The sequence below is a fragment of the Silurus meridionalis genome, chromosome 4 (assembly GCF_014805685.1).
Source record: "Silurus meridionalis isolate SWU-2019-XX chromosome 4, ASM1480568v1, whole genome shotgun sequence".
Lineage (NCBI taxonomy): Eukaryota > Metazoa > Chordata > Actinopteri > Siluriformes > Siluridae > Silurus > Silurus meridionalis.
In genome coordinates, this window is record NC_060887.1 from 9,965,956 (window position 1) to 9,983,630 (window position 17,675).

Genomic DNA, 17,675 nt, shown 5'->3' on the forward strand with positions numbered 1-17,675 from the left:
GACCCACCATGATCGTGTCATCAGCAAACTTGATGATGTGGTTCGAGCTGTGCATTGCTACACAGTTGTGAGTCAGCAAAGTGAACAGCAGTGGGCTGAGCACACAGCCCTGGGGGGCCCCAGTGCTCAGTGTGGTGGTGCTGGAGATGCTGTTCCCGATCCTGACTGACTGAGGTCTCCCAGTCAGGAAGTCCAGAATCCAGTTACAGAGGGAGGTGTTCAGGCCCAGAAGGTTCAACTTCTCGATCAGGTGCTGAGGAATGATAGTGTTGAATGCTGAGCTGAAGTCAATGAACAGCATTCGTACATACAAATTCTTGTTATCCAGGTAAGTGAGGGCCAGATGGAGGGTTGTGGAGATAGCATCGTCCGTGAACCGGTTTGGATGATACGCAAACTGCATGGGGTCCAGGGAGGGTGGAAACTGTGTCTTAATGTGCCTCATGACGAGCCTCTCGAAGCACTTCATCACGATGGGTGTGAGCACAACGGGACGATAGTCATTGAGGCAGGAGACGGTAGATTTCTTCGGCACAGGAACAATGGTCGTTGTCTTGAGGCATGTGGGAACAATGCTGCTGCTCAGGGAGATGTTGAAGATGTCAGTGAAGACATCTGCTAGCTGTTCTGCACATTCCCTGAGCACTCTGCTAGGAATGTTGTCTGGTCCAGCAGACTTACGTGGGTTAACTCTGCATAGAGTTTTCCTCACTTCAGCTGTGGTTAGACAGAGCACCTGGTCAGTGGGAGGAGGGGTGGTCTTCCTCGCCTTCACATTGTTCTGTACCTCAAACCGGGCATAGAAGTTGTTCAGCACATCTGTTAGGGAGGGGTCACGGTCACAAGCAGGTGATGAGGTCTTGTAATTCGTGATCGCCTGGATGCCCTGCCACATGCGCCGGGTGTCTCCGCTGTCCTGGAAGTGGTTGTGGATTTTCTTTGTGTGTGCGCGCTTGCCTCTCTGATGGCACGAGACAGTTTGGCCCTTGCTGTTTTTAAGGCCACCTTGTCCCCTGATCTGAAGGCAGAGTCTCTTTGTTTCAGCAGCGCACGCACATTTGCAGTCATCCACAGTTTCTGGTTGGAGCGTGTGGTGATGGTCTTGGAGATGGTCACATCATCAACGCACTTGCTGATGTAGCTGGTCACTGATGATGTTTACTCCTCCAAGTTGATGGAATCACCGTTGGTTGCAGCCTCTCTAAACATGTCCCAGTCAGTGCACTCAAAACAGTCCTGAAGAGCAGAAGTAGCTCCTTCTGGCCAGGTTTTCACCTGTTTCAGAACTGTTTGAGAGCATCTGATGAGCGGTCTGTATGCTGGAATTAACATAACAGAGCAGTGGCCTGAGTATCCGAGATGGGGGCGGGGCTCCGCACGATACGCGCCGGGGATGTTTGTGCAAACAAGATCCAGCGTGTTCGCTCCTCTCGTTGCAAAGTCCACATGCTGATGGAGTTTCGGAAGCACAGTCTTGAGATTCGCTTGGTTGAAACAGTCTCTAAACTCTCGCTGTGTGGTTCGCTGGAGTCAGATGTAGTCCAGAAAAATGGACGAGAGAGCCGGCCGGCTAGGGTTAGCATTTAGCCTAGCACGGACACCCGCCCGCATGCCACGCTTCCGCTTCTTCGAACAGCGCTTTCGACGTCTCCTCTCCTGGCCACCGGCATCAGGTAACACCAAGGTCTGGGGGCCTGGTCTTTTGGCCGAGGTCGCAGCAAGCCGAGGTCGCGAAGGTTGTTGATAAGATCATCATGCAGATTGTTGGTTGCATGATGCCTGTACTGTAGCAGTGTCTGGTGGTCGTACACATGAACACAGCTGACTCTGGTGTCCATGTATTGTGAAGGGTCGTGCTAAATATGGTGAAAGCACCATTTTTGGATCCGGAGAGGCCGCTGCGAGCTATTGCCGCACCGCCATCTTGGATCTCTTCATTCGTGAATGAAATTATTGATGGATTATTGATGCTATTGCGTCCTCTTATGGGGCCTCTGGTCTCCCCCACTCCATTCGGGGTCAGAGCACACTCGACTCTGAGTGTGGCAGCCTCTAAGGCTTGATCCTCTGAACTGTCCCTTCAAGACCTCTGTGACGCTGCAGGCTGGTCCACCCCGCTTAAATTTGTCAGGTTTTACAACCTTGATCTCTGTGCCACTCCTGGCACCTCTGTTCTTTGACCTAGCTGTGTTCTTTCACACTAGTCAGGGACTGGTCAGTGTGGTGGTATTGGACTCTCATTCCCCTGATGCAGCTCGAGTTCCTGAAAGAGAACGTCTCTAGGTTATGTCTGTAAACCTAGACCCTGAGGGAATAAGACACTGCGTCTCTATGCCACACCACCAGTGTCCCTTAAGCGATTCCTTCTCGGTTACAGAAGCTGAAGCCAGCTTCACTCTATGTGCGTTTTATACTTCCTGGTCGTGACGTCACACCGCCAATGACAGCCTGCCTCAAATTTTGACTGATTACACACATTATTGAGAGCAGTCACATTCCCAAAGCTTCTCAGGCTTATTCCTTTTAAAAATTAGCCTGTTAAAAAATTCAAAACTGGTTTGCGTCCATTGCATAGTATAGAGACTGCCATGTTAAAATTTGTTAATGATCTGCTGATGGCAGCCGATTCTGGACTCAACCATACTTATACTACTCGATCTAAGTGTGACCATCAAGTTCTTTTAGGGATCTCGCTGGGGACACTCAATATGTACAACTTAAAAATTTCAGATGATACTCCTCATCTGTTACCACTAGTGTTCCTTGAAGCTCTGTTGTGGGCCCTTTTTTTAATTTATTTAATACTTCTTGTTTATATTTTTGGAAAATAAGGCATTAGTATATATTGCTACATGGATGACACCCAGCTCTATTTGTCCTCAAAGCCAAATTGTACTCTTCTTTCCTCCTCTCTTTTGGATTGTTTAGTAGAGTTTAAATCATGGTTCTCTTACATTTTCTCAAGGTGAATATTGACAAAACAGAGGTTCATCTGGTTGGCACTAAATACAATTAGTTAAAATTCAAAGAAAAGATAACTCTAGACACAATCAAGACAGTAAACAAAGTTTCTTTTAATTTTTTACTTACTTGACTTCCTGGCCAATTTGAGACTCTCTAATTGTTTTCAGTGTGTCCTCAGCAGTGTGTGTTGCCTTTGCAACATAGTCCCAGAAAGCATCAGTCAATTGTTCCAGCTGTGGTTTGGGCTCATCAGCATAGAAGAAGTTGGCTTGGCAGCCTGGTGAAATAACCAAACAATTTAAGTTGGTACAATAAATATTACCATTCTTTAAGGCTGTAGGATTGTTTTATGACAGTATGGATATTAATATTTCAGGCTACATTAATTACAAAGACAGAAATTATCATACCTGTGAATACAGCCAGAACCAGTACCAAAAAGACCTTCATGATTATTGCTTTGACTCTGAAATAAAATAAACAAATTAACTATTGTATATAATAAACTGAAAAAGTATGTAGACATTAACAACAACATAGTAGCTCTACAATCAGTACAAGCTATTTCTTACCTGCTTGGTCAAACACAAGCTGTGTGTGTGTAAGTCTGTCTAAGTAGTCAGTATATATACACTGTAGAGAAGCACGAGTTGTAAATCAAAACCCAAATTCCAGGCGGTAGTGCAATGCTTAGGACACTCTCCTCCACTTCATAACTTTCAAAATGGACCATCAGTTTTTACCCATGATGTAATAAAAGCATAGATAACCTCTAGACATGGGTAAAAGTTCAATCATTTAGCCATCTTCCTTGGAGAAATATATATATATATATTATTATTATTATTTTTTTTATAAAATTACTTTTAGCAATGAAATGAACTTTATATTTTTTTTACATTTAAATTAAACTAAAGCAATTGCATATTCACAACCTTAAAAAAATTGACACAAGTACTATATCTATAATATGTGATACCATTCAGGAGTCCGACTCACTAACATTTACTGCACAGCGGCAAAACCACTCTGTTAAGGAAAAAAGCCAGGAAAATTGTAACAAGGACAGGTTTATAACAGGTTTGTTGCTTATACCTCAAATCTGTTATAAACCTGTGTCAACATCAGCAAAGCCTTTGTATTTTGATTGCTACTTTGAGCTTGACCTGTTTTTTTCTTCGTCTTTTTATTTTTATGTGCTTTTAACAATGAACATTGTCTCAAAGCAGCTTTAGACAGATAATGTGGTGAGAAAGAATCAATAAATTTGTTCTTTATAAGTGTAAGTTTGTCCCTGATGAGCAAGCCGGTGGTGACTGTGGCAGGAAAAAACTCCCTGAGATTGTATAAGGAAGAAAGTTGGAGAGGAACCAGACTTAAGAAGGAACCCATACTCATCTCAGCTGAACGACGTTGAGGTGGGCAGTGATGGTGAAATGCAAACTGTAGTCCTGAGTCAGTGTAGCAGACTGTTGATATTAGAAAACCCATCCCCAGCTGCACAGAGAAGCCTCCAATCAAAGATAACACTATCCAGAGGCAGGCCAGGACAAAGCGGGCAGATACGAGGAGAGAAGAGCAACAGGAACAGTGGTCACTGCTACCTCAGGAGCATGTTTAACTTAACTGAGAGAGAGAGCGAGAGAGACGTGTGGTTACAGAGAGAGAAAGATATGGATTGTTAAGTATCCTCATTGTTGTATAAAAGTTAAGGACACTGTGCAGTTGGGGTCTCCATACAAATACACTATATTTCCATGATCCTTTGTCTGAAAAAATCTACTGGTAAAAGGTTTGACTAAATTAATATGTTTTGACTTGAACACTGACACTGTGTCTAAGTCCCAAACAGTAATGGAAAACTGTTCCAAAGCTCTGCCTCCTGCTGTAGTCATTATTTGGGGTACCAACAAATAGCCTGCACCTTTTGATCTAAGTAGGCGTGGAGGATCATTTTGGTACAGAAGTTCACTCAGATACTGTGGCTCGAGACCGTTAAGTGCTTTATACATCAGTAGTAGTATTTTATAATCAAAGCGAGATTTAATTGGGACCCAGTGTAGACTGTTTAAAACAGGGGTGATGTGGTCATAATTTCTAGATCTAGTAAGGACCCTTGCTGCTTCATTCTAAACTAACTGGAGCTTATTTATGCACTTACTCGAACACCCAGACAGTAAAGTATTACAGTAGTCTAATCTAAATGTAACAGAAACATGAACTAGTTTTTCTGCATCTTATAACAAAATCATATTTCTAATTTTAGCAATATTTCTAAAGGGCAAAAAATGCTATCCTGGTAATATTATTTACATGAGCCGCAAAGGAAAAACTACAGTCAATAATCAAACCGAGGTCTTTGACTGCTGTACACACTGAGAAGAAGCACCATCCAGAGATGCTACATAATCGGAAAGTTCACTTCTAGCTGCATGTGGTCCTAGTAAAAGTACTTCCATCTCATTAGAGTTAAGCAGAGGTAAGTTATTAAACATCCACAGTCTAATATCCTTTACAGACTCCTCAACATTTTTTGTGTTTCATGGAACACAGTGCAACATTTGATTGTCACACACCTATTTTTGTATCTTGTTTAAAATTCTTTCTTAAAATTCTTTCTTGACCCTTGATATGTTTGTTAATCACCTGATTTTATTGCCTGTTATGAATTCTGGGCCAGCCTGCTGGTTTTGTAGGTTTGCCTATGTGATTATTACAATCTGCCTTAATCTGCATTTACATTTGTTCAGTAATTCCAAGATGACTAGCATATATGCAGTCCAAGCAGTGGCATTTCACACCTAGGCCTTCATTGGACTCCTACCTGAATCAAACCACCTTTAAATACCATCATTATGACGTCACAGCAATAGAAACCATCAATCTTTTTTCTGTCGGCTGCTCCCATTAGGGATCGCCCCAGCAGATCATCCGTCTCCATACCACCCTGTCCTCTATATCTGCCTCTTTCACACCAACTACCTATATGTTTCCCTCACCACATCCATTAACCTCCTCCTTGGCCTTCCTCTTTTTCTCCTACCTGGTGGCTCCATCCTCAGCATTCTTCTACCAATATAACTCATGTCCCTCCTCTGCACATGTCCAAACCATCTCAATCTCGCCTCCCTCACCTTGTCACCAAAACATCCTACATGGGCTGTGCCTCTAATAAACTCATTTCTAATCCTGTCCATCCTCGTCACTCCCAACGAAAACCTTAACAACTTCAGTTCTGCTATCTCCAGCTTCGCCTACTGTCTTTTACTAAATGCCACTGTCTCTAATCCATACAACATCACAGGTCTCACCACAGTCCTATAAACTTTCAATCTTGCAGATACCCTACTATCACAAATCACTTCTGTCACTCTTCTCCACCCACTCCACCCTTCCTGCAATCTCTTCACTTCTCTAACACACTCTCCAATTCTTTGCACTGTTGACCCCAGGTACCTGAACTTCTCCACCTTCTCCACCTCTTCTCCCTGTAAACGCACCACTCCACTGCCCCCCCTCTCATTCACACACATGTACTCTGTCTTACTCCTACTGACTTTCATTCCCATTCTCTCCAGTGCATATCTCCACCTCTCCAGGCTCTTCTCAACCTGCTCACTACTCTCACCACAAATCACAATATCATCTGCAACCATCATAGTCCATTGAGACTCCTGACCTCGTCCGTCAACCTGTCCATCACCACTGCAAACAGGAAAGGGCTCAAGGCCAATCCTTGATGCAGTCCAACCTTCACCCTGAACCGGTCTGTCTTTCCTACTGCACACTTCACTGCTGTCACATTGTCCTCATATATGTCCTGCACCACCCTCACATACTTCTCTGACACACCTAACTTCCTCATATAATACCACAACTCCTCTCTTGGCACTCTGTCGTATGCTTTCTGTAAATCCACAAATACACAATGCAATTCCTTCTGTCCTTCTCTATACTTCTCCATCAACATTCTCAAAGCAAATAAGGCATCTGTGGTGCTCTTCCTCGGCATGAAACCATACTGTTGCTCACAGATGGTCACCTCTTCTCTTAGCCTGGCTTCCGCTACTCTTTCCCATAACTTCATGGTGTGACTGATCAACTTTATTCCCCTGTAGTTACTGCAGGTCTGCACATCTCCCTTATGCTTAAAGATCGGTATCAGCACACTCCTTCTCCATTCCTCAGGCATCCTCTCACCTTCCAGAATCTTGTTAAACAATCTTGGTAAAAACTCCACTGCCATCTCTCCTAAACATCTCCACGCTTCTACAGGTATGCCATCTAGTCCAACCGACTTTCCATTCTTTATCCTCTTAATCGCTGCTCTCACTTCCTCCTTACTAATCCTATCCACAGCCTGCTTCACTAACTCCACATCATCCAACCTTCTCTCTCTCTAATTTTCCTCATTTAACAGCTGCTCAAAATACTCCCTCCACCTTCTCAACACACTCTCCTCACTAGTCAACACATTTCCATCTCCATCCTTTATTGCTCTAACTTGCAGTACATCCTTCCCAGCTCGGTCCCTCTGTCTGGCCAATCGTTACAAATCCTTTTCTTCTCTCTTATTGTCCAACCTCTCATACAGCTCCTCATATGCCCTTTCCTTGGCTTTCGCCACATCCCTCTTTACCTGCTAATACATCTCCTTGTACTCCTGACTACTTTTCTCATCACTCTGTCGATCCCACTTCTGTTTGGCCAACCTTTTCCTCCTTATGCTCTCCTGCACTTCCTCATTCCACCACCACGTCGCTTTGTCTTCCTTTCTATTTTCAGATGTCACACCAAGTACTTTTCTAGCTGCCACCCTCATCATTTCTGCAGTAGTTACCCAATCATCCAACACCTCTTCACCACCACCGAGCCCCTGTCTGACCTCTTCCCTGAACCTCACACTACACTCTTCCTCCTTCAGCTTCCACCATCTTATTCTTCTTTCAGTCCTCACTCTCCTCCTCTTCTTCTTCGCCTCCAAAACCATCCTACAGACCACCATCCGATGCTGTCTAGCTACACTATCCCCTGCCAAAACCTTACAGTCTCCAATCTCCTTCAGGTTGCATCTCCTGCATAGAACATAGTCCACCTGTGTGCACCTTCCTCCACTCTTATAGGTCACCCTATGATCATCCTTCTTCTTAAAATACATATTCACCACTGCCATTTCCATCCTTAAGGCCATACCTACCCATAACCTCCTCATCACCTCTGTTCCCTTCACCTACATGCCCATTAAAGTCAATCACCAATCATTCTTTTCTAGGTACAACATCTACCACTCCAGAATACCACACATCTAATTCACTCCAGAATCTTTCCTTCTCCTCCATCTCACAGCTGACTTGTGGAGCATAGACACTGATGACATTTATCATTATCCCTTCAACTTCCAGCTTTATGCTCATCACCATATCAGAAACTCCTTTCACCTCCACTACACTTTTACTGTACTCTTCTTTCACAATCACCCCTAGACCATTTCTCTTTCCATCCACACCATGATAGAACAGTTTAAACCCACCTCCAATGTTCCTGGCCTTACTCCCTTTCCACTTGGTCTCCTGAACACACAACATATCTACCTTTCTCCTCTCCATCATATCAGCTATCTCTCTCCCATAGTACCAATATTTAAAGTACCAACCCAAACCTCCACTCTCCTACAATTCTCCTTTTCCTGCTGTCTCTGTAGACGTCTTCCTCCTCTCCCTCTCCTCCTTCGGCCAACAGTAGCCCAATTTCCACCGGTACCCTGTCTGCTAACAATACCTGTGGCGGTCGTTGTTAAACCGGGCCTCGACTGATCCAGTATGAAATTCTTATTTGTAAACCGCATATTCGATTTGGCACATGTTTTACACTGGATGCCCTTCCTAACACAACCCTCCCCATTTATCCGGGCTTGGGATCGACACTACGAGTGCACTGGGTGGTGCCTCCCTAATGGCTGGGTTAATAGAAACCATCAATATTATACAAAAACACAGTATAACAGAGCGTTGCATCACAGACAGGTATTTCATGCAGTGAGAATGAATGCCATTACTAAAGCAAGATACCCAATTAACAAAATGCAACAAGTCTCTTTTCACTGCAGCCACAGCTGCACCATATACATCATCTGTTGCAGAAGCACCAATATTAACCTAAAAAAATGACCCCTGGATTTTTGTGCATTATGGTTTTCCTGGGAATTTAAAACTAAGGCAAATTGTATGTTTTCGTGCAAATGCCACAGGAAAAAATGCAAAAGTACAAATGGTTCATAGATGGCAAAAGTACACATATCCTTCACTTATGTAGAAGTACAGATATACTTTTTTACTCAAGTTAAAGTAAAGAAGTAGCCATTACTACTAGCTGCTTTTGTGTCACACTGGTAAAATGACCTCACATCATATTTTCAATTTTTTTGTTATCTAATGAATGTACCCTGGCTGAACATCCACCATATAGAACACAATCAGAGAAAATATGATGATTATCTGGTCATCAGGAATGTCTCTGTTCTCAGTAGAAAATGTGTTCCAAAAAAATTAATTGTGAAGTAAAGTAACGATACCAGAAAAACCTATTTAAGTACAGTAACAAAGTATTTGTTACTTCCCATCTTTGCTGTCTTGTAAATGTCCTTGTAAGTGTATCTGTGGCCAAATAGTTTCTTCTTCACTGTCAGCCATAGTATAATGAAAAAACAGCTATTAAATCCAAACAAATATATTTGAGTTTGTTAGGTAGAAGTAGGTTGCAAGTCTGACTAGCGCTCTCTGTACATCCAATTAAAGAACGTGAAAAATGCCAACGTGAAAATTCTGACTGGCCAAATTGCAGTCTGATTGGTTAAAGGTTAAATTGGTTGGGATTCTAATCTGCCAAGAGCCTGTTGATTTCTGCTGGCCTTATGACAATAAGTGGCTGTAATCGTATTGGAAAGAAACTTACACTCTGTGTTGCAGCAGCAACAGTGAATTAAAGAAACACTATGAAATGAAGAGAATAGACTATTAATAGTAATGTATTATAAAATATATTAAAACCAATAAATAATTCTGATCCTGAGTTTCCTTACTGGCTCTGACATCCTGCCATTGAATTCAAGCATGCTACTAATTTTTTGCATGACTGTAGGAAAACATGAGTGTGGTATAATTGTAACACCTAAAAATGTATATATTTTAAAATTTTACAATTATGGTTAACTTAGTATATACATGCTACCAAAAATATTTTCAAATAGGGTAACATGCTTTAAGAGCTTTACCTCATCATTCAGTTGAAATACATGGAGTGATGAATGTATGATGACCAAGGGTAGATTTTTCCTCATATACATGTATATTTCAAGTATTTTAATAGGTGAGACAAATTGTGCTGCTTGACTGACACAATTGTAAAAACAGTGCTCCTTTATAGTGACAAAATATACAGTATTCTTTGGTGGTGATCTGAGATGAATTTCACTTTAAAAAAATAAAAAAATAAAATGTTTATGCTGTTATGTGTTAAGTATGAAAACACAAACCAAGGTAACTCACAATTGGCTGTTTTTGTTAAACATTGTGAAAATCAAAGCCCTAACTAGTAGCTATGTGGTATAATTCATGAGTGCCATGCAGTGTACAGAGGCCATTTTACTTTAAATTACTATGTGTATGCCGTTTTATTTTCCAATACAAAAAACAAGAAATTTAAATCTTTTTTTTTCAACATTTATAATGTTAAAGATTACAAACGATAACAAAGATTTACAATAAGCAAACAACATAGCAGCTTTACATGAATGCATAACAGTTGCATTTTTATGGCAATGTTCTAAACAGGCTAGAATTCTAAGGTTCATGGTATCAAATTGATACAGCTTACAGTTTGAAGAATTAATTGCATAATACATACACAAAATGCAATAGAATATTTGATGTCAAATATTTGAGTATGACTTTCCATTAATAAAAAACAGTTCAGTAAGGAAAATGGTGTTTGGAGTATTTAGTTGGTCTTGGTGAAGGACTCATACAGAGAGGTGAGTTGGTCCTTCAGGTTCTGAGCATAAGGATCCAGTTTCTGTCTCAGATCTTCAGAATAAGGAGCCAGACTCTGCTGAACCAAAGCGGCTCTTTCGGCAAACTTGGCTTGAAGATCCTCAGTCAGAGGGGCCACGGTCTTCTGGAATTCCTGCATGTGCTGATCTACTCTCTGTCTGAGATCTTCAGCATAAGGCTCCATCTTGGACTGCAGCTCCTTCACTTTCTCCTCCAGATTTCCCCTGAGCTCCTCTGTCTTCTGCAGCACAGTAGTTTTCAGAGCTTCAGTGTCAATAGACTCAACATAGGGAGCCACAGCTACTCTCAGCTCCTCCACTTTCTGATTAATTTGGGTCTTCATTTCATCAGCATAGGGCTCCAGTTTGCCCTTTACAGTGGTCAAATCCTGCTCAAGACGCTCCTTCAGAACCTCAACCTCCTGGAAGATCTTGGTCATGATGTCCTGGGCCATAGGGCTCACTTGTTTCTGGAGAGTGACAGCATACTCACTGGCCATATTAGTGCCATCTGTAAATCTAGCACTATGTAGTAAAAACAAGAATCATGATTACATAAGGAAAGATAACTTTAGATACAATCTAAACAGTAAGCACCATTTTTTAACTTACTTGACTTCCTGGCCAAGTTGAGACTCTCTAATTGTTTTCAGTGTGTCCTCAGCAGTGTGTGTTGCTTTGGCAACATAGTCCCAGAAAGCATCAGTCAATTGTTCCAGCTGTGGTTTGGGCTCATCAGCATAGAACAAGTTGGCTTGGCAGCCTGCCAAAAAAATCAAACACTTTAGTTACAAAGTTTTTACAGTGAGTTCTTAAGGCTGTAGGATTGTGTATTTCAATATGGATATTAACATTGCAGGCTACATTAGCTTACAAGGACAGAAAGTCATACCTGTGAATACAGCCAGAGCCAGTACCAAAAAGACCCTCATGTTTCTTGCTTTGATTCTGAAAAAAACAAATGAGCAAATCATTGCAGTTAACAAACTGAATAAATATGTAGACATGAACAACAATATATACCAAACATTACAGTCAGTACAAGTTTTTTCTTACCTGCTCTGTAAAACACCAGCTGTATGTATGCAAATCAGTCTAAGTCGTCAGTATATATACTGTAGAGAGGTGTGAGTTGTATTGAAAACCCAAAGTCCAGAAGGTAGTGCAGTGTTGACAACCCTCCACGTCATAACTTCAAAGAGTCTGAGGTTCAAGTAATGTGCCAATAAACATCTAAATCTCATGTAATAAAAGCACAGATAACATACATAGGCATGGGTAAAAGTTCAATCATTATGTTTCAACAAAGCAACTTTTAAAATATGTCCTGTGGAATTCCACATGAGTGTTATGAGCTGGAGTAGTGGTGTTACTATTGAACTGTATATGTCTTAAAATGTTATACATGTAAAGCCACTTTGTGACAATATCTATTGTTAAAACACAGTCTCAGTGTTCAAGTCGAGGCTGAAATCACATTTATTTAGTCAAGCCTTCGATCAGTAGATTTTTTTCTTAGGTAAAGGCGCAGATCTGAAGGGTTCATGGATATAGAGTGTTTGGTGAACTGGTATATTTGTATGCTGTCGTCCCCTCACATTCACACATTCACTCAGGTTTGTTGACGGTGGTGTGGTGGGTCGTCTCTTATCCCAGAGATTCCCTTATGTCTGTGTTACCTTCTGGTTCTCCCTTTTAGTTATGCTGCAATAGCAAGTCTTGCCGGAGTCCAAACTGCACAGTGACATTAACTTTCATACAACAATAAGGACACTTAATAATCCATATCCTTCTCTTCCCGTCACCCCTCTTCTCTCTCTCTCTCTCTCTCTCTCTCTCTCTCTCTCTCTCTCTCTCTCTCTCTCTCTCTCGGTCGAGTTAAACTTGCTCCTGAGGCTCCAGTGACCACTGTTTCTGCCCCTCTCCCCTCCGTGGATCTTCCCACCTCGTCCAGGCCTGCCTCTGGATAGTGTTCTCTTTGACTGGAGGTCACTCTGTGCAGCTTGGGATGGTTTCTCATCAACACCTTGGGTGGTTTCATGAAATTCCGGAGTAAGAACGGGCGCTTTGAGGATAGATTGGACTGTAGTTAATGTCAACAGTCTGCTACACTGACTCAGGATACAGTTTGCTTCTGATCATTATCACTGTACCCTGCAACATTGTATATCTGCTTCAAATGGACATTCGGTGCAACCCAGATGAGGATGGGTTCCCTCTTGAGTCTGGTTCCTCTCAAGGTTTCTTCCTTATGCCATCTCGGGGAGTTTTTCCTTGCCACAGTTGCTCATCAGGGACAAACGTACTTACAAAGAACATATTTACTTTTAATCACCACATTATCTGTGTAAAGCTGCTTTGAGACAATGTTCATTGTTAAAAGCGCTATACAAATAAAAATGAATTGAATTTAATTAAAAGTGGAACAGAAATATAATATAATTTAAATGGATCAGCTTGTCTATACAATCCATCTATATAATCCAGTCTCCATTTCACACTGTCATATTCATTCTTTGCCTATTGTTATTAACCCAAGTAACCCACATACCCTGTTAGTTTTAGTCAGTGGTGGGCCATGCATTTGGTACCTGGGCCTTCAGTGGGGACTTCCCCGACTTAATCCACCTCTTAATATCACCACTATCATGTCGCAATTATAGAAACCATCAATACTGTACAAAAAGGCAATATGACAATGCGTGACATTACAGAGAGTGAGAGGCATTTTGCATATGCAGGGTAAATACCATTTTACTATACCAAGCTCCAAACCTCTACACTACAACTGCAACTGTGCCACCTACATCATCTGGAGCAGTTCAGAATCAATATTTGTCTAATAACATGACAATAACATAAACATTGTCAATAAAATATAACCTAGTCACCAGAGATGCATCGTCAAAATGCATAATTTGCAATACTCCTCAGAGGCTGTAATCCAGTGGAACGGCTCGTAGGCACTGATCTGGAAGTGGAGAACAAACCCTTTCCCAGGCTGAGACAAGCTAGCTAGCTTCGGGGTTGGCCGACCGCTCATGATGTGTAGCTTTTCTTGAAAATATATTTTTAAGTATGTCCGAGACCAAATAAATTTTGCTTCCTCCATTAACCGTTGTGGGCGTAAAAAAGTGTAAATCTGATGTATTAATGTCTGCAGATCGCTACATATGTGTTTTGCTAGTTGAACTTAGCTGTAACAGTTTCCATCTGACCAACCAATCAGAGGACGGAAAAATGCTGGTGCAATTCTGTGAGGCGAATTTGAAATCTGACTAGCAAACAGACCAATTGCTAATATAGTTTAAGTTACATTGGCCAGCACTACTAATTGTGAAGGCCTGGGCAGATTAGACTGACATGCAAGCACATAGAGGCTAAAATCTATTCGGACAAAAAATCTAACATCCAAATACACATACTAAAAACAGTGCAGCCAAGAGAAACGCTATAAAATGAAGAGAATAAACTGTTGGAAATATATTGATACACTTTCATGAAACAAATATTAGAATTTAGGTTGTAAATGTAGGTCAGTGCTTCTAAAAGAGTTTAGGGAAACAGAGAAGGCCTTGCTGTCCCCGACAGCCCACCACTGGTTTTCGTCATATATCTGCAGTTAGATATAAATACTTCTGTTGTAGATACTTGTGTTTTGGACTACCAGGAAGGTTATGAAATAACAAAATGTGATTGACAGGTGTTTCTTGAAACCCAGATGTGCTCTGTTACATTGATTGTTAGTTCAGAATTTTTCACTCTTGGTTTGAACCCGAAATTTTGCATGTAAATTTGTTGGTAAACAGGTTAAAATAAATATAGATGAAGGGCAAATGGAAGGGTTACTGTGAGCAAAGCAAAGGCAACTGAGTGTTGTTTTAAATAATAAATAAATAAATTTTATTTAATATATGTATACCTACATACCTATACTTTAGCTCACCTTAAAATTGAGTGCTGTTACCAAAGGGAGCCTGTGTATAGTATAACCATTTATTATTAACCATTTTGGCCATTTTTTTGCATGTACTGACAGATACATCAACCTTATAATTGGCTGTTTTTGTTTAAACATTGTTAAATTTAAAGATCTGTCTAATGGTCTATCGAAATCTCTCTTTTTGGTGTCATTTGTGAGAATCATGTAATGTCTAGAGGCAGTTTTACTTTAAATTAGTATGTGCATGCCACGTTTTTCAATACAAAAACAAGAAATAAAATAGGTTTTGGTTTAACAGCATTTTTAATTGTAAAGATTATCAGCATTTACAACAAACAACTTAGCAGTTTTGCATGAATGCATACCAGATGCATTTAAATGACAATGTTTTTAATACAGGAGAAATCCCAAGTTCATGGTACAATATTAAAAAGCTTACAGTTTTGGGGGAAATAATGTTCAATAATTCATAAAATATACAATTAAATATTTGATGTTTTATATTTTAGTATGAGTTTCCATGCATAGAAAACACTTCAGTAAGCAAAATGGTGTTTGGAGTATTTAGTTGGTCTTGGTGAAGGACTCATACAGAGAGGTGAGTTGGTCCTTCAGGTTCTGGGTGTAAGGGTCCAGTTTCTCTCTCAGATCTTCAGAATAAGGAGCAAGACCCTGCTGAACCAAAGCAGCTTGCTCAGCAACCTTGGTCTGAAGATCGTCAGCCAGAGGGGCCACAGCGTTTTGGAATTCTTGCATGTGCTGATCTACTTTCTGTCTGAGTTGATCGGCATAGGGCTCCATCTGGGACTGCAGCTCCTTCACTTTCTCCTCCAAACTTCCTCTGAGCTCGTCTGTCTTCTGCAGCATGGTGGCTTTCAGAGCTTCAGTGTCAATGGACTCAGCATAGGGAGCTACAGCTACTCTCAGCTCCTCCATTTTCTGCTGAATTTGGGTCTTCATATCATCAGCATAGGGCTCCAGTTTGCCCTTCACAGTGGTCAAGTCCTGCTCAAGACGTTCCTTCAGAACCTCAGCCTCCTGGAAAATCTTGGTCATGATGTCCTGGGCCATGGGGCTTACTTGTTTCTGGAGAGTGACAGCATACTCACTGGCCGTATTAGTGCCATCTGTAAATCTAGCACTATGAAGTAAAAACAAGAATCATGATTATATAAGAGAAAATAACTTTAGATACAATCTAAACAGTAAACACAGTTTTTTACTTACTTGACTTCCTGGCCAAGTTGAGACTCTCTAATTGTTTTCAGTGTGTCCTCAGCAGTGTGTGTTGCCTTGGCAACATAGTCCCAGAAAGCATCAGTCAATTGTTCCAGCTGTGGTTTGGGCTCATCAGCATAGAGCAAGTTGGCTTGGCAGCCTGCTGAAAGAACCAAACAATTTAGTTACAGTGTTTTTACAATGAGTTCTTAAGACTGTAGGATTGTGTTTTTTTTTAATATGGATATTAACATTGCAGGCTACATTAGCTTACAAGGACTGAAATGATCGTACCTGTGAATACAGCCAGAGCCAGTACCAAAAAGACCTTCATGTTTCTTGCTTTGATTCTGAAAAAACAAAGAAGCAAATTAACTATTGCAGTTAATAAACTGAATAAATATGTAGACATTAACAACAATGTATAACAACAATTACAGTCAGTACAAGATTTTTCTTACCTGCTCTATAAAACACCAGCTGTATGTATGCAAGCCTGCCTTAGTCGCCAGTATATATACTGTAGAGAGGTGTGAGTTGTATTGAAAACTCAAAGTCCAGGAGGTAGTGCAGTGTTGACAACCCTCCACATCATAAGTTCTAAGTGGACCATCGGTTACCACACAGTCTGAGCCTCATGTAGTGTGCTAATAAACATCTGAATGTCATGTAATAAAAGCACAGATAACATACAGGCATGGGGAAAATGTAACCATTATGTTTCAACAGAGCAACTTTTAAAATATGTCCTGTGGGATTCCATATGAGTGTTAAGAACTTGAGTAGTGGTGTTACTATTGAACTGTGTATGTCTTAATATTTTTATTACTGTATAGCCACTTTGTGACAATATCCATTGTTAAAGGTGGAACAGAAACAAAATATATTAAATTGAATTAAATGTGTATACCTTAGCCAGAAGCGTACAGCTATGTGTATCTGTATACACACAGTTTTCATACTTTAATTAATTAACCTTACTATACAATCCATCTATATAATCCAGTCTCCATTCCACACTGTCATTTTCATTCTTTGCCTATGGTAATTAACCCAAGTAACCTAAATACCCTGTTAGTTTTAGTCATATACCTGCAGTTACATATAAATACTTCTGTTGTAGATACTTGTGTTTTTGACCACCAGGAAGGTAATAAAATCACAAAATGTGATTGACAGATGTTTCTTGATACCCAAATGTGCTCTGTTACATTGATTGTTAGTTCTGAATTTTCCAATATTGGTTTAAACCCTGAGTTTTACCTGTAAATTTGTCGATAAACAGGATAAAAATAAATATAAGCGAAGGGCAAATGGAAAGCCAATCAGAACCACTGCACAAGCATTCGTCATAGCAAACATTATGCACCAGTCTGGTTTTCAGTCAGAAAGCTTTTGTCACAGTCACCACTGGATCGCTCATTAGTGATAAACTTACAATTATAAGGAACAAACTTATAAGCACTAAACTTATACATTATTTATTATAACTTCATAACCGCC

The 17,675-nt window shown here is 40.7% G+C and overlaps 2 protein-coding genes across 3 annotated transcripts; both read right to left on the reverse strand.

Annotated features, from left to right (window-relative positions):
• Nucleotides 1-10,614: 10,614 nt before the first annotated feature.
• LOC124384876 (apolipoprotein A-I-like) lies at nt 10,615-12,180 on the reverse strand. Its single transcript, XM_046847857.1, has 4 exons — nt 12,068-12,180; nt 11,904-11,959; nt 11,624-11,774; nt 10,615-11,536 (listed from the first exon to the last, which is right to left on the reverse strand). The coding sequence occupies exons 2-4, from the start codon at nt 11,941-11,943 to the stop codon at nt 10,960-10,962; spliced, it is 768 nt and encodes a 255-aa protein (XP_046703813.1). The 5' UTR covers nt 11,944-11,959; nt 12,068-12,180; the 3' UTR covers nt 10,615-10,959.
• Nucleotides 12,181-15,238: 3,058 nt separating this feature from the next.
• On the reverse strand, nt 15,239-16,677 carry LOC124384924 (apolipoprotein A-IV-like). Of its 2 annotated transcripts, none has more exons than XM_046847926.1 (4): nt 16,634-16,677; nt 16,467-16,522; nt 16,182-16,332; nt 15,239-16,095 (listed from the first exon to the last, which is right to left on the reverse strand). In XM_046847926.1, exons 2-4 carry the CDS (start codon nt 16,504-16,506, stop codon nt 15,519-15,521), a joined length of 768 nt encoding a protein of 255 aa, XP_046703882.1. In that variant the 5' UTR covers nt 16,507-16,522; nt 16,634-16,677; the 3' UTR covers nt 15,239-15,518. The 2 variants fall into 2 exon arrangements, with proteins under 2 accessions (XP_046703882.1, XP_046703881.1); XM_046847925.1 differs by having other exon boundaries at nt 16,182-16,335; nt 16,634-16,660.
• Between the last annotated feature and the right edge of the window lie 998 nt (nt 16,678-17,675).